Consider the following 26154-nt stretch of genomic DNA (forward strand, 5'->3'; position numbering starts at 1 on the left):
TTAAAAAAAAAAAAAAAAACACCCCAACTTATATGCAATAATGGCTAAATTATTACCCAAAATGTAATTAATTATGGTAATAAAATTATAGCATATTGACGCCAAAGGTTTTTCCTTTCATGTCGACCAAGCGTCAATATGTGATGAGTTGGGAGTCAGAATGTGTTGGTGAAAAAGCAGCTAATGTGTTCTATCTGCTTTTGATGCAAGATAACGCAGTGCTAATGTCCAAATACACATCTTTTTGCTTTAAAATGCAGAGTGAAAATTCATTTTCACTAAATGGACTTAACAGATGAGACTTAATTGTATTGTTTTGCAAGCATTTTTAATGATGTGCACTGAAATCCAAAACATGTTTATTTATATGGTTGCTAACTACTTTCTGTTATCTATTTTTCTTCTATATGTTTCCTGCTCTGCCATGTCATCTTATGTCATGTGATCTGCTCTGCAGGTAAGTGATTGTTTTATGTTCCCTGTAATCCATTATAGTGTCACCTCTGCTATTCCTGGTTACTGAAAGACGATGGTTGACAATGTGTTTTGATCAGGACCTACAGTCCTAACTGTAAATGTTATGCTGTAGAATAATTCTTAAAGTGATCAAAAAGAGAAATAATATAAATATGGAGGTTTATTTCACATATAAATCACAAATATGGCAAATAGCAGCCATGTTATAAGAGCAAAAGCTCTGCTGACATGTTTTCAGTTTGTTGGGCTTGAGTTTGCATGAATGTGTAAAGGCCTGTGTGTAAAGAAAAATTAGTTTAATTTGATCATGATATTATTGAGGTTTGTGAGGTTTGTTTTGGTTTAAAGGGTTGTGTGTCAAGGTCAGTTTGTTGTCAAATGAGGGTCAGAGAGAAGAAATTAATTAATGGTATTAACTCTTCTTGTTAGTGACTGTGGCGGGAGGAGCAAACGACAGACACAGTGGGTGTGGCGTCAGGCCTCGGAGAGGCTTTTATTAAACAGAAAATGAAAGAAGTGTCCAAAAGGGAAATAAAGTGTCCAAATAAAAGGGGGATCTGGTGTCCTCGTTGTGAAGGGGGTTCCGTGAAGGAGGGGCAGTGTTCAAATGGGAAGGGTCCAGGTAAGGGGCGGAGTCCGGCGGCCGCACGCGCTCCCCGCTTAGGTCCGGAGCGCGAGGGGCGGCGGCATCTCTTGCAGCAACGTCCTCCTTCTGAGCTTTCATGGTGCTTCTTGGGGGGAATTCGGCCCGGCATCCTGGCCCGTCGGCCATCAGTAGTGCGGTTCTCGGCCGGACCGCGAGTCCAGCGGCTTATCCTCAGCAGCGCTGGTTCCATCTTCACCCCTTCCTGGACCCGCGAGGACACCAGCGTGCATGCACGGGGGAAGAGACCGGTCTCCTGAGGAGAGGTGCGCTCGGCATTTAAACAGCGGCGGTGATGAGGCTTCATTCCATTCAGGTGCCCTCATCACACGCCGCCAGCCCGAGACGATTACTCGCCCCTCCTCTCCCCTACACACCCACTCCCGTCGGGAGCCTGGAGAAGGGCGGCGAATAAGGGACGGGGTGGTGATGATAATTAGGGGGGAGGCAGCCGAGTCGTCACAGTGACCTTTTGGCAATATTCTCTCATAAATTGTTTGACAAATGTGTTCTTACACACACACACACACACACACACACACACACACACACACACACACATTGTAGCAGCAGATGTTCAGCATGGAAATATTACTCATCTGAAAATGGACGGCTGCTGCCATCCAAGTGAAGTGTCTCTGTCACATCTCAGTGATAACACAAATCCACATGTGCTGATCTCAGATCAGATCCAAATGTATCAATGGCCCTTCTGGATAGATACAGTTGCTAAGAGACATGTGAGCAGGGTGGCAGTGTGTAGATCAGGGGCTCTTAACGCTGGAGTGTGTGTAAAGATGGAGAACACACATATCAAAACTGACAGGAGTGATCAGCGGACAGTAGAGACTGTGATTCAGTCTTAGGAAACACGAATAGAAAGCAGACCAAATGCATGCCATGAAATGAAAAAATAAAAAATAAAACCAGATTCTAGATTAGATTTCTCTTCTGAATAATACATGAAAATGTATTATAATATTTAATATAATGTATCATTTGCATATTTAAACATAACATTTTAGAAAACTTGTAGTTCATAAAAATACTTCTGGGGGAAAAATTCAATTTTTATGTAATCTATCAACTGCAAAAATATGGTGATATCTGATGTTTGAATTTTCGCCTATTCATCTAGGGTGCCTTGTTTTAAGGTGGGAATGACCAAGAAAGGGAAATAGTATTCTGCCAGGGGATAGGATCTTGCATATCACTGTAAAATGAATCACATCTATCACATAACTCATCTTAGAAAATATTGTTATATCAATTTGTAATCATAGTGGCATTTTCTTTACAGAATTCTATTTAAATAGAGGCATTATGCAATTTTTAATCTTAAAGCCTCTCCCACTGGGAGAGGTTTTGTCGTATTTATCCATAAAGCTACATCAGAGCAGCTCCACCCACAGGGATTACATCGGTAATTCATAACCAAAAGTTTATCCTCCTAAAGTTGTAGTCCCACCTCTACTACACAGAACACAGAGGGAATTAGCTGGAGCCTCTTTGGAGACAGTAGGCAGGAAGGAGGCAGTTCCCCAGATGCCCTTACTTTTGTCTGGAGGCTCAACTGAGGCAAACAGGGTCGACCTCAGGGAGCAGAAGCTATAAATTACTGTACAGCAATCACCCAGAGCTCTAAGAGCCACAGTCTTAAAGAAAATGGAAAATTTTGTGATGAGTACTGCGGCACCATCTGCTTGCCCTGAGGTCAGACACGGGCACATTCCGGGTTTTCTTTGTGTGTGAACATTCCTTGGCGTTAATGGGTCACAATGAGTGTTTGTTTTATCACTGATCATTGGAAATGACTGCAATCAACAGGTCCAGAGACATATAGCACTTTAGGTTAAATGTGTTATTTAGGCTTGCATGATGTGGTCTAGAACTGGGTGACAGTACTAAAGACATTTCAATATTTCTCAGCCTTTTGAAATTGAAAGAAATTGAAGTACAAGAAATTGTACTTGTTTGAACTAAAGTTTTGAACTGATTTGTTGACACTAACTGGTTTGAAATGATTTATAGATTAATCAAACCTACTCTGTTTTTCAACATCTCTGTCTCAAAACTCTCATACAAGTCGAAGACAAGGAAAATTCACAAAACTAATTATTACCACATTCCTGTAAAGAACGACTTATGACTTTGACATAATGTAACTTTCTCAAAACTCACTTAAGTCCTCTCCTAAACTAAATAAAGCTAACCTGCAAAAATGACCACTCACATCTTTGTTTCAACAATTATTCAGGATCCACCAAAACAAAACTAACATTTTAAAGGAAATAAAATAAATGCAGTGTGTTTTATATGTTCACTTTAACTAAAGTAACGCTTACATTTAGCATGCTAGATTCTTGCATCTCATTCTTTTTTAACTTGATTTGTGTCCTCCATCCCCTTCTGCCTCTTGCCACTGAGGAACAGCTTGATGGCATGACCCGGGCAGAGTTTTACGCCCAGTGCACCAGTTTCATAATTAGCACCCTCCCTCCACTGCTTCTGATGGGTAATGACACATTTGCAAATTAATTCTTTGAGCTTGACCACAATTAGCATATGGAGATAGAGCTCGTGCAGCCGGCCCCCGAGCATGACTGCTGAGATGAAAGAGAGAGAGAGGATCGGGCAGAGGTTAAAGGTCAGCTTGAGTTTATTATGTCTGAGCATAGATAGATCTCTTAACCACATGCTTTGTGTCGCATTGTTGGTCTATTTATTACATCTGGCGTCCTCGTGCATTCTTTTGTACACATACAAGGTAAGCAGACAGTCCAGATTTTACAAGGCAGCTGAGGTGCAGTGAGAACAGTATTTTTCCTAATTAGTTTTATCTTCAGTTACTTGCTAGTGGTAGTATCTTTTGGCCACCTTTTGATAGCCTTTAACAGCCTTGTAGGAGACCAACTCTTCTTAGTTGGTATTGTCATGATCTGGGCTGTGGGGCCTCCCTCAGCCACTTGGGGTCGCTGTTTTCCCTTCCCTACACTGCACTTCCTGATTGCATTCACCTGTCTTTGTCATTAACACTGATTCACACACAGCTGTTCACTATCTGGATTCTGTATAAGAACACTCACTCTTCATTCCGTTTTCAGGTCTGCATTGTCTTGTGTCTTTGATGTACTTTTGTGTTCATGATATCCCTGGCCTTTGATCTTGTTCTCGGTTTTGTTATTTTGTGTTCTAGTTATTAGTTTTGTGCCGTGTTGGCCTTTTGTCTTGGTTTGTTTATTTGTTTAATTAAAAACCCTTTTCACCTGCATTTGGACCCATCTCTCATCTCCTTCAAACGTGACAGAATGCAGACCTCACCATTGGGTCCAGCGGGGGAGATGTCATTTGAGGCGGCGTCGGCCGCTCGGTTTGAGACCATCTACGCCTGTTTCGGCAGCTATGGATGCCCTTAATGCTGAGGCGGCGCGGACGCGCCCCTACTTTATGGCGAGGGCGGAGGCGTTTTTTCGAGGAAGGGCGTCTGCTCACTCTGTGCCTGATGCGGCGGTGACCGCTCTTGCTGTTCCTGATGCGGTGGTGACCGCTCTCGCTGTTCCTGATGCGGCGGTGACCGCTCTCGCTGTTCCTGATGCGGTGGTGACCGCTCTCGCTGTTCCTGAGGCGGCGGTGACCGCTCTCGCTGTTCCTGATGCGGCGGTGACCGCTCTCGCTGTTCCTGATGCGGCGATGACCGCTCACTCTGTGCCTGATGCGGCGGTGACCGCTCTCGCTGTTCCTGATGCGGCGATGACCGCTCACTCTGTTCCTGATGCGGCGATGACCGCTCACTCTGTTCATGATGCGGCGGTGACCGCTCACTCTGTGCCTGACGCGGCGTTGACCGCTCACTCTGTGCCTGACGCGGCTGTGAACGCGATCTCTGTTCCGGACGCGGCCATGACCGCTATCTCTGCGCCTGACGTGGAGGCGACTGCGCTCTCTGTTCCGGACACGGAGGCAACCGCGCTCTCTGTTCCTGACGCGGCGGTGACTGCGCTGCACGGGCCTGGCCCGCCGTCCCTCCCCCTGATTTGCCTTCCCCCGTTCCTCCACCCTCCAGACTTGTGGAACGTCTGGGAGCCGTTCCGTGGGGAGGGGGTAGTGTCCTGATCTGGGCTGTGGGGCCTCCCTCAGCCACTTGGGGTCGCTGTTTTCCCTTCCCTACACTGCACTTCCTGATTGCATTCACCTGTCTTTGTCATTAACACTGATTCACACACAGCTGTTCACTATCTGGATTCTGTATAAGAACACTCACTCTTCATTCCGTTTTCAGGTCTGCATTGTCTTGTGTCTTTGATGTACTTTTGTGTTCATGATATCCCTGGCCTTTGATCTTGTTCTCGGTTTTGTTATTTTGTGTTCTAGTTATTAGTTTTGTGCCGTGTTGGCCTTTTGTCTTGGTTTGTTTATTTGTTTAATTAAAAACTAGTGGTGGGCCGTTATCGGCGTTAACGTGCTGCGTTAACGTGAAACACTTATCGCGCGATAAAAAAAATATCGCCGTTAATCTATTCTCAAATTTGGGTTGGGAGCTGGGTCTAAACTACGCAAGCTATGATGACTTTCACCTTGATAGTTTAACGCGGATGTATACCGAAGACTGTAGAATATGGTCGCGCGTCTCCTCCGCCAAAACACAGACGGGGTCGCGTCGTCCTCCATTCATAAAAACCGAATCTACTATAGCGAAATGCCACGTAAATTCGTCGTTTTTTGGATTCATAAATCAAATGTTGGTCTGTCACTTAATTCAAATCGCGATATGGACTAGTGTATGTGAAAACTGAAATGCAAAAAGACCGTTTTAATATGAATCCGATATGTTCCGTTTGCCTAGCTGTATGTATGCATTGCGGAGACGAGCTTTTACTACACGCATACTGAAACACACGTGACGCTCCCGGTAATTTTTGGCATTTTCATCTCACATGAACGGATAAACTCAATCTCCCAAACTGCTGTGAGTGTCACTTTTACCGTTTCATTTGAGAAAACTAGCATCATATCATACTGTATGACACAGAAACTTCACGGCAACCTGTCAAAATAAAAGTACGGTGTAACATGTAATGGGCTGGGTAGGTGTTGACGTAAAAAAAAACACAATCTAATAGGGAGAAAAAATAATTTCAGTGTTAGTTAGTTAGTAAACACAAGTACATCTAATTGAACATAATTTATTTTCATCAACAAATTATCATAGAACAGCTTTATGAGCTTTATGATCCATTCTCAAAGACTTTAAGTCATTATTTGGGTAGCACACATATTCTGAATGCCTTCAGCAGAATTCAAATTAGCCATTTTAATCTAGATTAATCTAGATTAATTCCAATATTTAATCTAGATTAATCTAGATTAAAAAAATTAATCTATGCCCACCCCTATTAAAAACCCTTTTCACCTGCATTTGGACCCATCTCTCATCTCCTTCAAACGTGACAGGTATTCTATTGGTATTCTATATATAAGTTTTGAATATTATAATAAAACATGATGTTTTTTTTTTCTTTCTTTCAACAATGTGATTTTGATGCTGTGGAACTTACGTGCTAAATACAGTGCCTTGCAAAAGTATTCATACCCTTCTTTTTTTCCCCCTGTTTTATGTTGCAGCCTTATGTTAAACTGCTTTAAATTACTTGCCACATCAATCTACAGTCCATACACCATTATGACAAAGAAAAAACTGAATTGTGACAACTTTGTAAATATATTAAAAATAAAAAAAAGCTGAAATAAGTCCATTGCATAAGTATTCATACCATTAACTTAGTACTTAGCTGAAGCACCTTTACAGCCTCAGGTTTTTTGGGGCTATGATGCAACAAGCTCTGACAGGTTGGATATGAAAAGATGCACATTTTCAGGTTTCTCCAGAAATGTTTGATTGGGTTCAAGCCCAGGCTCTGGCTGGACCACTTAAGGACATTCACAAAGTTGTCTATACACTTGCTGTGTGCTTAGGGTCATTGTCCTGTTGAAAGGTAAACCTTCTGCCCATTCTGAGGTTTTGAATGCTCTGGACTGGGTTTACATTAAGGCTATCTCTATATTTTGCTGTGTTGAGCTTTTCTTTTACTCTGACGAGTCCCTAAATCCCTGCCGCTGAAAAACAGCCCCACAGCATAAGGCTGTATCAGCACACTTTACTTGTGAGATGGTACTCTCCAGGTGATGAGCAGAGCCTGGTTTCCTCCATACATAATGCTTGGAATTGAGGTTCATCAGACCAGAATATCTTGTTTCTCAGAGTCTGAGGGTCCTTTAGATGTTTTTTTTTTGCTAATTCCAAGTGTGTTTTCATGTGTCTTCACTGAGAAGAGGATTGCCACACTATCATAAAGCCCAGATCAGTGGAGTGTTGCAGTGATGTTTGTCTTTCTGTAGGTTTCTCCTATATCCACATATGATTAAGCGACCTCAACTAGAGTGACCATCAGGATCTTGGTCCATCAATTGCTCAGTTTGGCCAGGAAGTCAGCTCTAGGAAGAGTCCTAGTTGTTTTAAACTTCTTTTATTAAGGTTAACGGAGACTACATGCTTCTGTGAACCTTCAATGCAGCAGATTTTTTTCTGAACTCTTCCACACAAGACTTTGGCTTGATGCAATCCTGTTTCTGCGCTATACAGGCATTTTTTTTAACCTTAGGGCTAGGTTTTTGCACTGAAATGCATTTTCAGCTGTTAGACCTTTTTATTAAGATGTTTGTCTTTCCAAATTATACCCATTCAATTGAATTTGCCACAGGTTCGAAGTGTAGTAACATCTACAAGCAATATGAATGCCCCTGAGCTAAATTTCAACTGTCCCAGATAAGGGTATGAAATACTTATGCAATGGAATCTTTCTAGATTTTTTTTAATACATTTGCAAAGATGTTAAAAAAACGTTTTTTTGCCTTTCCATTATGCTGTATGGAGTGTAGAATGATAAAAAAGTAATTTAAAGCAGTTTAACATAAGGCAGCAACATCACAAAATGTGAAAGGCACTGTATATGATACGCAAGTATGTCTGATGAACATTTGATATAGATGCTTAAATAGCACACTTGACAGACTTATCTTGTGGCCTTCAATTGAGAGTGTCTGTGAAGATAATGAGACAGTAAAGTGTCACGTGTCAGTTTTAAATTCAGAATGGTGCTCATGAAGAATGCTACTGTATGTGCCCTCGAAGTGCCCTTTTGCTAAGCCTGCAATGATATAGACTGACTCAATATTACGTCACAAAAGTGACAGAGGGCAGGATGGCTGTAGAGCCTTAAATCAAAGAGGAGCCTGTGCAACACAGTACAGACATTTGAGATCAGCAGGAAATGACCCAATCTATGTTTTAGCGAGCTGCTGTCACTGTATGTTTAGACTGAAGAGGCAAGGGACCAATTGCTTCATGCTCTAAGGAGACACCGTAGAAATGGCTGTGATCCCTTTCTTCTGTAGCCTCTCACAAACACACTCAATGACATGAAGGTTCCTAGTGGTTTCAGGCAAGCGATTTCAGACGAATTTGTTTTTGTATGGATGTCACATTTGACTGGGGCAAAGTGTGTGTTTGGAATGTGCACATATCCCTAATGTCTCTTTAAAGCTTTTTAGTTACCATCTGGATCATTACACATGTATTGTCTATTATTTTATTCTCTCAAATACATCCAGCATCTTTCTCAGAGTCATGCTAAACATTTGCTTTTATTATTTGGGTGGGGCTGTGGTGATTCTAAATATCTTACTATGGAGACAAAAATAAAAAGTCTAGTGTGTGTTTCTCCTGAGTGAGTGCAGCTCACTCTAAGTGTTCTCAGCAGGACTGGCCATCTCTCCTGCATCAGTCGCTCTTTCCATCTGTCTCTCTCTTTCTCTGATTAGTGTTTCTCTGTGTGCACGCCTGTCTTTCTCTCTGTGGCTTGTTTCTGTAGGATGGGGGAGATAAAGACAGATTTGTGTGTGCAGGTATATAGTGAGAGTGAGACAGCCCTCAGGGTACAAGCAGTCTCTCCTCTCTTCTGTCTGTCTCTCTTGGCCGTGACTCTGTTTCTTCATCTTTTCTCTTTTCTTTATCTCTCTCCTGCTGGTTTTGTTCTACTCTGCAGCTCAGCAGCAGATAGTTAAACCCCCACCCACTGTGCGAGTGTGTGTGTTTGAGTGTGAGGGTGTGTGTGTGGTTGGGGGGTGGGAAGTGGCTGGGTCATGACAGGAAAGACATGTTTCAAAGCCAACAATATGATCCTAAGAGAGAGAGAGAGAGAGAGAGAGAGAGAGAGAGGGCACCTCACTGGCATAATTGTTTACCTACAATATATTTTTTTTATTTTAATTAATTATTGAATACTGCAAATTGTATATTTTATTACTCTTTTCTTTCAGCATGTGTATAGCTGCACTGGCAATATCATATGTAAAACAATGATGCCAGTAAAGTACTTTGACACTGAAACTAACATTGAGAGACAGAGAAGAAAAAAAGACCAAAAGAAAATCTGTTGTGTTCATGTTGTCTTGCGCTCATCCCGCTGTATCGTCATGCCACCCTGGAAGTGTTGTATGTATATGTGTGTGTGTGTGTGTGTGTGTGTGTGTGTGTGTGTGTGTGTGAACCAGCTGCCGTTTTCACCATCAGTCTAAATGTGTGAGGCTCAGATGTTCTGCAGGTTAAGATGCCATCGTTTAAGGGAAGATACAGGAGCAGGGGCGTGAACAGATGCCCTCGATGCTGAATAATGCCCCTGTGTCACCGCCCTGCTCTCCAACCAATCATATGCCATTTCAGCGCCATCCCACTGTACTGATAATGATGCTCATGGGAGGAACCATCAGTGGGCACAACCACTTCCCTTCTTGACTCTCTCTCTCTCCCCTCCTCCCCTGCTATCCATGCTGTATCCTGAGGGGTTTCTCCTCCTCCCCCTCGTGCTGCTAAGAAGACGCTGAATGAGTGCAAGAGGAGAGAGAGACTGAGAAAGGAAGACAGCCGCTTTCTTCGCATATCCTCATCCTGGGATGGAGGATGAGACTCGTCGTCGCGGGACAAGCCTCTTGAAGGATTATTTATATCACTTTTTGGTATGAAACAATAAAACACAATTACAGCACTGTGTTTTTTTTTTTTTTTTTTGGTGTTTTTTGCTGGGTTTGGCTTGTTGATGACCCTCCATCTGACCCTGCACACACACACATACAGCTCACCCTCTAACAGCCTGTGAATGGGGCGATTTAGAGATGACATGTTGACTTGTGAGGTCTGTTAGCCACGAACCTTTAGCCCGGCTGTGTGTGCTCGGGGCAGATCTCTTTGCTGGACGGGTCGGTACGTGCCACACCTCCTGACTTCAGCACCCAGCAACATGACACTATAACAGAGACCATGTTTGGACTAAAAGCACCTCTCTACTACCTACCAGGTGAGTTTATTTCTAAATCAGATGTGTGTGTTTATCTCAAGTTACTTTCTAAAGTAACCGAATCAGCAGCACATCTTCAACACGTGTGATTCTAGAGTGACTGTGATACAAGGTGTGTTATGTTGTGTGTATGTGTGTGGAGGGGGTGGTTATGCAAATTTCCTTTATTTTTAACTGCTTTTTAAAACTGTGACTGGCATTAGATTCTCACTCCTGGAATACAGCAATAAAGGCAGTGTAACAAATACTACCACTATTTATCAATATTTTACAATACTTTTTGTACTGTACTACAAATCAGTTCTGTGTGTATTGATTTTTTTTTAATATTTCATTTCAGTCTATTAAGTTTTTTAATAGAAATATCAAGCACACTTCAAAGCAGTAATTAAATTCATCAAGCAGTCTCATGATAGTGTTACAGTCTTTTCTGAGAGACTGGGTTTGTGAAATTATGATTCTGTGTTGCTTCATCTGAAACGTTGGTGAGTCCAAGATCATGGGTGATTAACATCAAACCAAACATACGCTTACACTGTTGTGTGTGTGTGTGTGTGTGTGTAGGAAACACTCTCTGTCTCCTCATGATGGACGAGAGGACTCTTTCTTTCCCTGTGTGTGTGTGTGTGTGTGTGTGTGTGTGTGTGTTGAGGTGTTAAGGGCAGTGTAGGGCAGATCTTCACCTTGCCCTCTGACAGAGGGTCTGCTAAGCTGACACTTACTACACATGCATAATTCATGAGACTGTGAGTCTATGGGGGCCGGACTATAAGTAAGCTCAGGATTAATAATGAGCAAAGACAGATATGACTGCACAATCCAACAAACAGAACATGAAAAGACTTATTATAAGACTAAAGACTTAATATAGACTTGAATCTCTATGCTGCTTTATCTTTCTGCATGGCTGTGCTAAATGTGGGGAATAAAAAAAGTTTGACGAGAGTTGCTATATTGATTTGACTTACGAGGCCTAAATCACTTCATAATGTTGTATTCATGTGTCAGATCTTTACCCCTAAATTATGAGAACATCCAGGCGTCCCTGTAAATCAAATAGTTAAACAACAAATTAACAAATAAACACATTTTTAGTAAAATCTGTAAAAATGCTGAAAGTTTTCTGTGAGGAGTGTGATTAGCGGTGGAGTTAGGAGAAAATATCAGTAACTCTGTGTAAAAACCATCACTACTATTTGTGGAAATTCCTTATAATGGCCTACCAATGTGTCTGTGTGTGTGATCTTCGGTCATTTTCAGAGATCAGGGATCAGTTGACATGTCACAGCCACGTGTGTGCATGTAGAGATCTCTCTGAAACACACACAGCCCACAAAAGAGCAAACGGTGCCAGATCGTCTTGTGTACATTCGGCCTTGTGCTCTGTCAAAGGCACTGTTGTATCACTGTGTGTGTGTGTGTGTGTGTATCTCACGTACACACATCGCCTGCCTTCCCATCTGAAGCGCTGTTGCCTTGGAGACGGTGTCAGACGCACGGGTTCTTCAATGATTACTTGACAAGAAAAAAGAGGCACATTAAAGGAACAGAGGAGAGAGACAGAGAGCACTGCCTGCAGTACGCTAATTATTAGAGAGGGGGGGATCACAAAGCCCACACAGAAAAATTTGCAGAACTGGAATGCCTGTCATTCACAAAGTTCTATATTATTTCCATGATGATACTTTAAGTTGCCAATGAGAATGTAGTGTTTTAATATGCTGATTTTCTCCCCAAATCAGAAAAAAGGCTGTGCCTAGTAGATCTCACTCTGTTGCATGAGAGTGGTTCTGGTATCAGGGCAGACAGGCTAGCCGCTATCTGACTCTACACACTATAATGAAGAAACATCTATCTACTCTCTAATTTTTGTTCATTCGGAAGCCTCAGTTTATCCTCGGACCCCACTTATCTTTGCATGTTCTTAGCTGTGATTTTTGACATGATTGTATTTTTTTTCATGTGAAATTACAAGTATTTAGGTATTATAGTTACTCTAAATAATTGTTCTGTTACGTTCTTTGTCTTTTCATGCTGTGGTGTCTTGTATGTTTGCACTCTTTCCGTGTGTTGCTGTATTATATCTGTTTGTGTGTTTAATGTGTGAACTGCAATGAAATTTATTTTTCATTCTGTGTTGTGCATCCTTTAAGCATATGACAACATGGCTTTTCAGCATCTTTTAAAACAAGGTTACCAATGTGACGTTTGAGTAAGCATCGCCACAGCAACATTTTCGTTGTGAGACTGGGCGAGCTGAGCACACATCACACTCGCTGATTCCTGCTTTAGAGAAAAAGCGTAATTTTTGTTGTAATGTGTGATTTGACATTTTGGGTTGTTTGTGTGGTTTCTGGTTCCATATAATTTCAAGTGTGTTTTTATAGAGCATACACGTAACCAAGTATAACACTTCAGTTTCACTCCACAAAAACAGGCTTTGATGGTCCAAGTTTTCTTGTCATCCTTCATCTCTATCACTTCCGCTCTTGTTTCCGTGTCTTTTAAACCACAGCACTCTTTCTCAGGGTAGCACATGCGTTATGTGTTAGCTTTCTTCAGGTTTGTTTGCGGAGGGGATTCTAGAAGAGCTGGAGCAACGGGATAGACGAGTTACATGTGACAGTTAGTTACCTAGAAAATAGAACAAAGACACAATAGGGGAAAAAAGATATTAAAGTAAGAAGTGGAAGAACTGGCCCTACGAAAGCTGACTGATTCCTTGAGCCTTGAGTCCTTAGACAGTCAGAAGCCCAAATCAGAGGAGATCCCTGTGATCTGCTATAAACCTGTGACTAAACGCCTTACATTCTCAAGAGGAGGAACTTAAACCTGTCTTGAACATGGTTTCAGTGGATTAAAGCTGTAAGTATTTCAAATTTGTCCTCATCGGCTATAAACAAGAGACAGTTTGACACTGATAAAGTGGAACATTTCGACATTGCACTGCAATATTTATCTTTTCCACCTCAGCGTAGCTTTCCTTGAACTTAAGCTTCATGGGTTAAATGAAGGCTTTCATCATTAACAATACTGACGAAGACAACAGCATTAACTTTTATGCCCCCTGCGTCTGTCACTTGCTCTTGTTTTCCTGTTGATCTTTTCTGGTTGGCATCACTTAACATTTCTTATGCTCAACTGACTGAATGTTCTGACACTGCTAGATTTTTTTGGGGTTTGTTAGATTATACCAGTCCTACAGATATTTGATTGAGTGAATTGTTCAACACAGGCTCATGAAAATACGTGCCTCTGCATACATTTCTGCAATACCGCAAATACGTTCCTTACTGCACGTTTCAGGGCAGTTTCAAAGTGAAATGTCCAGAGAGTGGCGGTAAAACATATGTTCAATATGTGACCGTAGCATGTGTTTATTATGTTGGTACAGGCACATATTGCTGCATTTTTATTACACTGCTTGAGGTACGTATTGTGGCTGTTCAGAATTCAAATATCCAGGTAGTGTCGCTAAAGGTTAATGCTCATGTTGGAAATATCCCCTACAGCAAACTCAACCCTAAACCTACATATTTTATCTTCCTTGTTGTTGTGTTGTGACTATTTTCAGTGCATTTCTTTATTTGTTTGTGTTGTGAGTGTTTGCAGCATGTTTCTGTTTTTGCAGCGTGTTTCTGTTTTTCTGGTGCTTTTGCTATTTGCATGTGTTTTGTAAAGTTGCAGCGCGTTGAGCTCTCTCGGCCACCGTAGATTTGAGCTGTTTTGTCAAACCATAGTTTCACGGGTTCGTAGTGGAGCTTTATAATCACTCAAGTGCAACGCCATATTGTGAGCTACCGAGCAAACCTACTGTGTTCATTTCAACTTTTTTTTTTCCAGTTTTGCAGAAATGTATTTCACGTATTTCCAATGAGCCTATGTTGGCATTTTAACCTGCTGAATGCACATTCTGTTGAAAGAACAGGTTTTTGATATCCAGCAAAGATACTTTTACTATTAAACATTTACTGCATCATTAAACCACACGTATTAGAATAATTTTACCACAGGTAGAAACTTAGTAAAATCACTGTAATACACAGCTTCTTATGGTCTAATGCTTTTATTAAAACAGCAATGATACAACTGGTACATTAATATTAATCAAAATAAACAATTATTCTGCCAATATAGTTTGCTAGACTAAATGTAGGGTTGCTAAATGACATAACAGTGAGAGAATTATATATAGTGTTTTACAGTCATTCAATAAGAATTTAGTGTCAAAACTGTATGTGTATACTGCACATTATACAGTATTTGCATGTGAATGCAAAATGAAGCACCTTATTGATCTGTCCTACTTCCGTATTAGCTATGAAAGCCGAAATCAATACATGTTTCTTTCTTTGTGGTTCATGAGTGTGTTAATGAGAGAGAATCGTCTTGCAGTCATGTTTTCTCATCAAGTCGATGTGAAGCCTGTAAATTGCAAGGAGCTGTGAGGATCCTTGTATGTCGATGTGAGTGTAAAAACTGATCACGGTGCCTTGAGGGTCATGAACACATGATGGGAAATCTATCACTATGGATTTACCATGAGGGCAGGTCAGTGGGTCACATTTGTTCCACGTCTCTTCTTCCTCTCCTTCAGTTCATCTTTACTAATTATTCCTTTCCTATATGCATTCACAAATTTCCCTCTTTTTTCTTGCTAGCATGTTAACTTCACAATAGGGCTTGCATGAATACTCCTTTTTCTTCAACTAGTCATTCAGAAAAGTCTACTAGTCAGTGAATCTTTACCTTTTGTAAATGACACACTGCACAGCATCAGTGGTCTGACAGCAAGCTAGAAAGTCTATCCAACACAGCTGAAACAAAAGCTTGCATATCTCACAAAAACAGACAGGTCACACTTTAGTTTTTCTCAGCCTCTCTGTGTTTTACGGGTATCTGTATTTGACTAATATGTGACCCTGGACCACAAAACCAGTCATAAGGTTAAATTTTACAAAACTGAGATATATACATCAATAAATAAGCTTTCTATTGATGTATAGTTTGTTAGGATAGGACAATATTTGGCCGAGATACATCTATTTGAAAATCTGGAATCTAAGGGTGCAAAAAAATCAAAATACTGAGAAAATCACCTTTGAAGTTGTCCAAATTAAGTTCTTAACAATGCATATTACTAATCAAAAATTACATTTTGATAGGTTTACAGTAGGAATTTTACAAAAAATCTTAATGTAACATGATCTTTACTTAATTTCCTAATGATTTTTGACATAAAAGAAAAATCAATAATTTTGACCCATACAATGTATTTTTGGCTATTGCTACAAATATACCCCAGCGACTTAAGACTGGTTTTGTGGTCCAGGGTCACATATGTGAATACTCCAAATGCACTACTATTTACAAGCTGACTGTGCGGTTATCTTAGAACTTGCTTTAGGAAGTCAACATTTTTTAGATTCACTTTATTTTCACATTCCAATATTTGTATGGCCCTTACAGGTTAACATAAACAACTGACACGCAAATATATATATATAGGTACTTTTCCTTACGTATATCATATGAATTTCAAAATTTCAGCTTATGTTTTAAACATAATAGAATATAGGTTTGAAATAAATTAAGCATGTGTAAATAATGACTGAAGTATTCTTTTTAGGCACAGAGAAATACAGTTTGTATAAATAACACACAGTATAAATAAGCATTACGCCTTTTTGTGTGTGTGTGTGTGTGTGTGTGTGTGTGTGTGTGTGTGTGTGTGTGTGTGTGTGTGTGTGTGTGTGTGTGTATGTGTGTACCTGGTATTCATCACGTTAGGATAGGAATACCAGTAGATTTTAACCTTGTGGGGACATTTCTCAGGTCCCCATGAGGAAACAGGCTTATAAATCATGCACAATGAGTTTTTTTGATGAAGTAAAAGTGTGCACAATCTCCTGTGAGGGCTAGGTTTAGGTGTAGGGTAGGTGTAGGGCGATAGAAAGTACGGTTTGTACAGTATTACGCCTATGGAATGTCCCCATAAAACATGTAAACCCAACATGTGTGTGTGTGTGTGTGTGTGTGTGTGTGTGTGTGTGTGTGTGTGTGTGTGTGTGTGTGTGTGTGTGTGTGCAACCTGTGGGTGTAATATTTAAAGTCTCTTGGCCTGCACCAGCTGTCATGCGCCCTAGTCGTCGGCCTGGCAGGTGGCAGTGCCCTGGACATGACTGTACAGAGCCTCTTTTTAACATACTGCTTTATAAAGCCTACACCTGTGATGCTACACGACTCCATTTTGTGCTGTGCTTTGTTGTTTGAGTCTCTCGTGATGTTTTCTCTGTGACAGCTTATTTTTTCTGAAACTTCAATGCAGTTTGTATAGTATAAAAACCATTACCCCATATGGAGAGTCCTCATAAACCACATATGCCAGAAGAAAACAACCATACTCATAAAAAAAGAAAATTAAATTATCTGTTATATATAACAAACGCACAATCCATCTTTAGCGCTTAAAACAATGTGAGAAGGATGGGCCACATAAAAGCTTGAATGAACCTTCTAAGCCAGGCATTTATGAAAGCTACTGAAAATGGCAAAGTGAATTTCCATTCCATCAACCCCTACCCTCTTAGCCACCAAAATACCAAAAACACAAGACAACTGTTAAAAACCATGCCAGTGCTAATGTAAGATCAGAACATCCAAGCATAGCTAATTTAACATTTGGACTGGTATCCTTTTAGTGGAAATACCAACAAGACATTCCAAATCTCAGATTTAGATTCGCTGGTTTGTATATATTGATGTAAAAATGCAGATATCTTAAAGGAGTAGGAAAGACGGTTGGTATTGAATGGACAGGTTGTTTTCAAACTGGGTTGCAAAAAGTGCTGTTTCATTGGGTAAAGATTAAAATCACATTCGTTGTGATGAAAAGTAGATATCCGAAGGCTTGTAATTGAAAGACATTGATGTAGAACATTTCACAACATTGATTATAAAGTAGATATAGTAGAAAGTAGAAAGTAGAAAGAAGGTGGAGAACATTCTGCAGGATGGATTTTTAGATTATATTAAGATATAAGTGAAGCTGCTTTCTGAAGAGATATCTTGGCACTTGGTACCTAGTTTACAAAGGTGTTTACATTGCTGGAACAGCAAATCCCTCCTGTACATAAACAAAACACCACCAGAATCTGTCTACGGCTGGGCACCTCACAACATGAAGATGGATAGTGATGGTGGTGTCCACAAAACAGAATTACCAGAAAGACTATACTGATCAACTCTTTATTTTTTTTTCCACCAGCTTATCATTTTTCTACCACAGTAGTGATTTTTGTTTATAGGGTATTTCGCACTGGAGGAACCTTTACAAAGTTCCTAGAGCTATTGGCGGAAATACCAGCTTTTTGGTGTGTCCACACCGCAAGAACTAGGATTTAGTTCTAGGAACCTAGTTTGGGGGAACAAAATTAGCTCCTATATCAGTGCAGGGTCTATAGGAACTACCAGTGATGTATGTGTACGTTAATTGGCCAAACGCATATGAAACACCAGCTACCCGGCAAAAACTATGTAAAAATATGTACTCCACGAACTCCATCCTTGGAAAACAGGGATAATGGCATTTAACTAGCTGTTGTCTGGAGCATAGTGCTTTTTTTGATTATATGTAACACTGCAAGTTGTCATAGGAGATCTAGTCAGATTTTCATGCTCTTTCAATCGTGTAAATTGTGCGTTTACATTCCATCTTCATTATCACAAAACCCACAACACACAACAAAAACAGCCCTGATAACGGCTTACTCCATTCATCAGATGTTGACATTTGTAAATGGCAGAAAATGAAGGTGTTGCTGTCGGCCACTTCAAAGTTTCTGATGCTGGTGCGAATGCAACCAGTAAATTTTTATAAAAGTTTTCTAGGAACCACCATATTGGCTAGTTCCTAGAACTAAGTTTCTTGAGCTACATGGTGTGAAAGCCGCTTATGTATACTGAATTCCTTGTATAATTTCAAAACCTTAATGGTTTTGTCTGACAGCTTAGCTGTTGGGCTAACCCTTTTAGCTTTTGTGATACTCACACAGATCACAAAGATATACGTACACTTGCCCTTTTATTAACAGCTAAGCTTTTCTCTCCTGCTTTGGCTTCAAAGCTTGTTTGATTGACTGCTCCCAGTTGTTTTGTTTTTTCTGTTTTGGCACCCCTGCTGAAAAAACCAGCATATGCTGGTTTTTTCAGCAGGGACACCAATAGCCATGGGCATCAAAAAAGAAATGCATGAAAAATACAGAAGATATAGATATATAGGGCTAATCCATGCCCTTTTCCTCTGTAAGTTGAAGCAAATACCAGGAAACAATGTCTTTTCCACCCACCATGCTGTGAAGGAAGACTTTAAGACATCTTCCTTTCTTGCTGTTCTTTTGCGCCATGAAATGCAGACTGTTGAGAACCATTTAAAAGCAGATTGGTTTGAGTGCTAATCCTTTAAGGAGTCCTAATATAGAAAATCTTTTTCTTTCTCCAACTCTCCCTGTCTCTTCCGCTTCCCACCTCTTCTCTCAAACTTGATGGCTCCCTTATTTTATCTGTTTGTATTCCCTCAGAATCAACGTTAGTGGGTGGTAGGTTGACGTGTGTGCATCTGCCTGCTGTACAGTTGCCCAAGCGTGAGTAAGGAAGCATGTTGTCTTCTATTACATCCTATACCCCTAGCGAGAAACTGACGTGTGAAGTTAGAAAGCTCTGGGGTATAACTCAACTGTAAACACCTCTCTAATGTAGGCTATGCATCTGCATGAGACGAAAGAAGCTTTCTTTCTTTGGAAAGACTTGAGCCTTGCTGAAAAACACTGCTATTGCTCATGTTTTCTTGTACTTGTATCTTTTGTGAGCTTGTACTTGTTTGATGACGTGTTGTCAACCGAGGAAGATGCTTGCTGGTAAGAATGTTATCACAGCAGTGTTTTGGTAATCTAAGTGCTGGCAGTCAAGTGTTTAGAGTAGACAGGTTCATGATCTTAGCTGTATTATTATCATGCCTTTATAAAGTTATTCTTACTACAGACAAGGTTTTTCTTTCTCTCTCTAGTCCCACAAGCTCCGTAATAAGCCGTTTGGTCAGTAGAGGATTGCAGTAATGGGGGTGAAGGCCAAACTATCTGGCTGTGATTGAGAGATGAGCTTTGGCCAGCAGAGGATGAGAACATTAACACTCTGTCATCTTCTGTTTATTACTGGATGAGCCAAAAACTAAAAACAAATATCACTCCATGTGTGTGTCAATGTTATGAGTTTAGCAGTAATATAGGGATGTGTGTGTATTACAAAAGCATGGCATTAGTAGTTGTCGCGCAATGCAAATGCAGGAAAGTGAACACAAAAAAGTGCATCAAGAGGCAGGAGTCGTGTCAAAAGGAGCTCAGAATACCATAGTGGTTCATCTATTTCTGCATGTTTGTTTGGTCTAGCCTGCTCTGTGGGGCTGGAGAACAAGAGAAGATTGTCTATAAACAAGTAAGGAGAGAGTACGAGAGCGAAGCGGGGGTGAACAATCTGCTTGCAGGCTCAGCTCCAGCACATGGTGGGTGCGCTCAGATGGAAGAGGCGGAGGATGACAGAGCAAGGAGCTCTGATGGCAGGAGTCTCCATATGGCGACTGTGGCCCGTTAGCTGGTCAGCAGGCCAGAGCGTTTCTAGGGTCCAGGGCTGCCCCTCATGCCTGGTGTGGGCACACAGAACAGAGGAGGACAGCTGGAGTGGGCACGAGTCTCGAGGACAGATTTGGGGGCGGGCGAGAGGTGCCAGCTCTGAGCTCGGTGGGGAGTGGCGGGAGATGGCTGGCAGGCGCAGAACAAGCATATGGAGGGCAGGTTGGTACTTTGACTGGCGCTGTGGCATGCACCTGCAGTAGGGCTCGGCTTAGAAGCGGGCCACACCCCTCCAGTCAAACCCTGTTTTAGCCCCTCTTTTTACCCATAACCCCCTAATTCTGCTCTTGGCCCACCAGTGCAGCTCACAGCCAGAGGGGAGGTATGTTATCTCAGCAGGGTGCAATACTCCACCACACAGTCTTTTTCTCGTTTACATGTCTCCTCCTCCCTCTTTTGCACTGTATTTACACATGGCTGCATTAAATTCATACTGTTGACCTAGTGTGCTAACAACAGACCAGAGCACAAGCTGTGTTTCATGTCACCACCTTTCTCTGTCTGTCTGTCTGCCTCTGTAAAGATAATGTACAGTTGTAGAAAACACCAAGGTCGTTTTAGGTGCTGTTCTCTAATTAGCGTATTCATTATTTTCCCTTGAGTACTGCACTGAAAGCTGTGATTTAATTAGGTGCCTGTTGGTGTGAGCATGTTTGTAATGCACCAGAGCAGCGCTACTAAGGGTTTAATCATGTCCGCACCGTGGTATAGCCTACTCTTCAGAGCACCAGTCCTCTCTAGCCGTAACAAAAATCACATTGGCACTCTCCTCTCAAACAAAAATATAAATAAGAGAGTTTGACTTTTAAAGGGGTCATCGGATGCAAAACTCACTTTTACATGTTACCCTACAATGATAAAAATCCACCAAGTGGTATTTTTTTAAGCTTTAAAAGTAATATTCCCTTTTAAAATCAGGTCATTCTCATTCTTAGACACGCCCTCACCGAACTGAAACAGGCCGACTCCCATCGCATTATGCCAACTCAGGTGCAGGGGAAGACAAGAATGTGTCCGATTGAGCAATTGATTTGTTGTGTTGTTAGATGTAATAATGAACATAGCAGTCGTCATTTACTCCCAACATCTGAGCCACTGAAGACACGGAAGATTAATATTAGTTTTGTTTTTGAAAGGAAAGCGCTGATCCCGATCTACATATCTCTTCTGTTCTTCATATCTCTTCTTCATATCTCTTCATATCTCTTCTGCTCAGACCCTTCTGTTCTTGTTGAACCTATGTCCGTGCGAATCACTAGTGATGCAGCTTTGCCCACAGCAGATATGAGTATAAGGGTTTTTTATGCAATTTTGCAAATGGCCTTTCTTAATAATGTGCAAGTAAGCAAGTTTCACAGCTAAACACGGCTAAATGCACTAAGGTAAACATTACGGCTCGTCATCCCATGGCAGAGAGGGCCAGGGCGAGCAGAGCTCATTAGCATTTAAGGGAACATGTGACAGAATAGCTTGCTCTAAAAAGGTCTGCTTTTGACAAGGTAAAAAGCATGTTTTTTACACTACCATTGAGAAATTTTACCCAAAGTGTGTTATAGACTTCTCATTAAGACCCTAAAGAATCATATTAACTTGTGGAAAATGGGCATCCGATGACCCCTTTAAGTGACTGGAAGTAAACAACTGTTTTATTAGACAGTAATGCTTTGGTACTGTACTAATAGGCTTTTATCCTTTATTTTAAGCTTCTACTTTATTTTTCATCGTGAAGCACATGTAGTTTTTCATTTTAAAAATGAAAATTCTGTCATTGTGTACTAATGTCATTCACATTTTTTTGGTTGGATATCCTGGCCCTTTTTTCTTATATAACAAATGTGACTGAGGCTATCAAATTTGAATATGACAAAAACATGCTTTGTCCATTTGATCTGTCCACTACATTCTAAAACTTCTACAGACAGAAATTTAAGTTCATATATAAATTACTAAAAAATCCTGATGTCAACCCTTACATGTCATATATCACATTCATATTTTGGTTTCAGTATTGCCTTGTTTTCCTGCTTTTCATTCTGTTTCCATTGTTCCAATGGCTTATTTGTTGTCTTGATTACTGATTACACTGCTTACCTGTTCCTTCATTACCCCAGTTCATTAGTCTGATTCTTTAGATTTGTTGTTCTTGATCTGGTTGCAACAGTTAACAGCACACAGTATATGGGAAAATTATCTTACAACTTAAATGTTGGTCTATTTGTGCGGCTTATTGTAAGAGATGGACTACTTTTATAATATTATGACACAGTTGTTGTGATTTTCTGTTTTTGTTGAACCTTAAAAGCTTCAGATAAAGAGCAACCAGTACATTATGTCTACTATTACTATTACTATCCCTTTAATGAATTAAAGAAAATGTCAGAAGAGAGAAGAAAAAAGCATTCTGTTTATAGAGAAGAAACCACAGTTACTGAAAACGAAGAATATTCCATATTCGTGGCTGTTATTATTAGATTTTATTGTCTCATATTGGGCTGTGTTTAGGTCAAGATAATCCATGACATTAATTAGGCACAGAGAGAGGGTCATTGTGCCTGCCGAGGGCAACTCTCATATCCAGATGGTGGGTAGACAACGCCAGGAGAGCTTGCTACAAGGATGCTGTTCACCCAGGCCGCTAAAGGATGAAAGGAGCAGGTGCTGGAGACAGGTTCGGCATGCTCACAGGTCCGTGATTGGCTAGGCCACCTGTCCGTCTAGGTGCAGTGTGCCAGGCCCAGTATGAAATGAGCAGCTCCCTGCCGATGCCCCTCACACAAGCAGATGTTGCAGTGGGACGTACGGCAGTGTGTCAGGGTTCCGTGTGTTGGCCGACTGCTCCACCACAGATGTAAGGAGGCAAAGGCCAGTGGCCCCGTTAAGTCTCTGTCAGACCGGGTTTGTTCCACATGATCAAAGTTGTGCTGGCTGGTGGGATGGCGGCACGGCGTCTCTTCTTAGATTTACCCAACACACAACCATGCAGATCATAGATGCAGTCATTAATATAAGAAAATGAAAGGCACTTTAGGATGTGTTCAGGCTTGAATGTGGCCGTGTGATATGATCTTGTTAGTTATAGCGTGCTTTATGACCTGAGACGCTGGTTTCTGTGCAGATAGCAGATGTTGTGGTGGATTTGGTTGGTAGTTCTGTGTTGATTGGATGGGCTGAGGTGTCGCTCATCCATCGATTGCTTTGGCCTGGCTAATGTGTTGTAGATGCTGGATGAGAGTGGAGTAAAAAGGAAACTGTTCACGGCTCGCAGTCTCGCTCCGTTTGTTCATTATAAATACGAATACAACATGGTGTCAGAGTGAGTAACAAACTGTTTTGTTGATACGAACTAGCGCGCAGCAAAAATTTGCATGCTGTCGGCATATGAAAAGATGGATCAGTTTAAGCCACCCTCGTCATTAATGCTAACGGGAAATCTAGCGGAAAATTGGCGGAGATGGGAGCAACGTTTTCGCTTGTATATGACTGCAACGGGTGCGACTGCCAAACAAGAGCCAGTCAAAATAGCCATTCTGTTACACACTATTGGAGAAGAGGCGTTGGAAGTGTACAATACACTCACCGTCAATTTAGTTGATGAAGAGAACGAGACGATGGAAGACGTGCTCACAGCATTCAGAAATTACTGCAGCCCACAAAAAAACGTTGTGTTTGAGAGGCATCAATTCTGGTCTCATCCCATGGCAGACGGAATTACAGTGGACAGATTTATTACTGAGTTGAGACAAAAAAGCAAAGACTGTGAGTTTGGAGCAAGTGAGAATGACATGCTCAGAGATAAGTTGGTGTTTAGTATTACAAACCCTTCACTCAAAGAAAGATTACTTCGTGAAAATGACTTGACATTGCACAGGGCTATTGAAGTTTGCAGAGCAACTGAGTTAGCCAAAACACAGATAGAGGCAATGAAAAATGCTGCAGTTGTCAAAGACTCTCAAATAAACGCTATAGAGAAAATGACAGAACTGAGAAAATCAGGTGTAAGACACAAAAGCAACAAAAAGCCAATTACACGAAGCTGTAGAAGATGTGGAAAGAGCCATGAGCCACGTCAATGCCCAGCCTTCGGTGCGGTATGCCATAAGTGTGGCAAAAGTAATCACTTCTCCAAGGTATGCCATGCAGCCACTCGCCATGATAGCAGACCAAAGACGATGCACAGCATAGAGAGTGAAACAGAATCCATGTACATTGGCACATTAACACACGCTCAAGTGCATAAATTGGAACATACAAAAGACAGTGCATGGTACACAATAGCCACCATCCGAGGTGTAGAGATAAAATTCAAACTGGACACAGGGGCAGAGGCAAATGTGCTACCTGCATCCATTATACAGAAGATTCCTGGTCCAGTTAAGCCACAGCCTACATCAACGGTGTTAGTAGCATTCGGGGGAATACGCTCCTCCCCGAAAGGTGTTGTGTTGCTGAAATGCAAGGCTGACAAAGCTACAGCCACATTACAGTTCTATGTGTCCGATCAATCAGACATGCCAATCCTTGGCAGAGCAGCATGTGAGCAGTTACAGCTGGTGAAACGGATTGAAACGCTAGCAAAAACACCGGTGTCAACCAAAGAAGAACTGATCAACAGGTATCCATCAGTCTTCACCGGGCTAGGTGAGTTCCCAGGAGTTCATCACATATATGTTGACCCGACGGTAATGCCTGTGATACATGGATGCAGAAATATTCCACTGGCTGTTCGCGACAAGCTGAAGGAAACTCTTCAAGATCTTGTGTGTAGAAATGTTATATCCCCTGTAACCGAGCCCACAGAATGGGTAAACAGCCTTGTCATTACAGAAAAGAAAAACGGGTCACTGAGGGTATGTTTGGACCCTCGTGATCTGAACAAAGCCATAAAACGCCAGCACTATTCCATTCCCACTCCTGATGATGTGTGCAGTAACCTGGCTGGAAAGTCAGTTTTCACCATTCTTGATGAGAAAGATGGTTACTGGCAAATTAAGTTGGATGAGCCATCCTCAAAACTATGCACTTTCAACTCACCTTGGGGCAGATATCGTTTTCAGAGACTCCCATTCGGCATCAAGTCAGCCAGTGAGGTGTTTCAGCAGAAAAACTGTGAGACATTTGGTGATATACAAGGAGTACACATCATTGCAGATGACATGATCATAGCGGCCTCATCAGAGCAGGAGCATGATGAGATACTTGATAAAGTCATGGAGAGAGCAAAAGCTGCCAAAGTGAGATTTAATGGCGATAAGATCCAGTTTAAGGTCAAGACTGTGAAATACATGGGGCACATCATCACTCCAGAGGGCCTGCGACCTGATGAGGCAAAAGTAAAGGCGATCACGGACATGCCACCCCCAGAGGATAAACAAGGCCTGCAACGTCTACTTGGAATGACTAAGTATTTAGCGCAGTACATCCCAAATGAAGCTTCGCTGACAGCGCCCCTAAGACAACTGCTTAGGAAGGATGCTGTATGGCAGTGGAATCCCCATCACAGCACTGCTTTGGACAATTTGAAGTCTGCTCTCACAAAAGCGCCTGTGTTGAGATTCTTTGATCACAAAGAACCACTAACGATACAGGCAGACTCGTCAAAGGACGGCTTGGGAGCCTGTCTTATGCAAGAGGGCCACCCGGTGTGTTATGCATCACGAGCACTCACTGACACTGAGCAAAGATATGCTCAAATAGAAAAAGAGTTACTCGCCATACTCTTCGCAGCAAGGAAGTTTCATCAGTACATATATGGCAGGGCAGTGATGGTGCAATCAGATCATAAGCCTCTTGAGAACATCATGCAGAAACAGCTGTGCAAGGCCCCTGCTCGGTTGCAGCGAATGCTCCTACAGTTACAGAAGTATGAGCTGAACATTGCATATACACCAGGCAAACACATGCATATTGCTGATATGCTGTCCCGTGCAACGGTGAGTAGTAG

At 41.5% G+C, this 26154-nt stretch overlaps 1 protein-coding gene across 2 annotated transcripts in view; it reads left to right on the forward strand.

The window, feature by feature from the left end:
• The first annotated feature begins 10283 nt into the window (after positions 1–10283).
• Positions 10284–26154, forward strand: part of gse1b (Gse1 coiled-coil protein b) — a 104406-nt gene continuing 88535 nt past the window's right edge. For both annotated transcript variants that reach the window (XM_073850362.1, XM_073850363.1), the window contains exon 1: positions 10284–10530. In XM_073850362.1, coding sequence (XP_073706463.1) covers positions 10494–10530 — 37 coding nt within the window. In that variant the 5' untranslated portion in view covers positions 10284–10493. The remainder of the gene's footprint in view (positions 10531–26154) is intronic.

The sequence above is a fragment of the Garra rufa genome, chromosome 11 (genome assembly GCF_049309525.1).
Source record: "Garra rufa chromosome 11, GarRuf1.0, whole genome shotgun sequence".
Classification (NCBI taxonomy): Eukaryota; Metazoa; Chordata; class Actinopteri; order Cypriniformes; family Cyprinidae; genus Garra; species Garra rufa.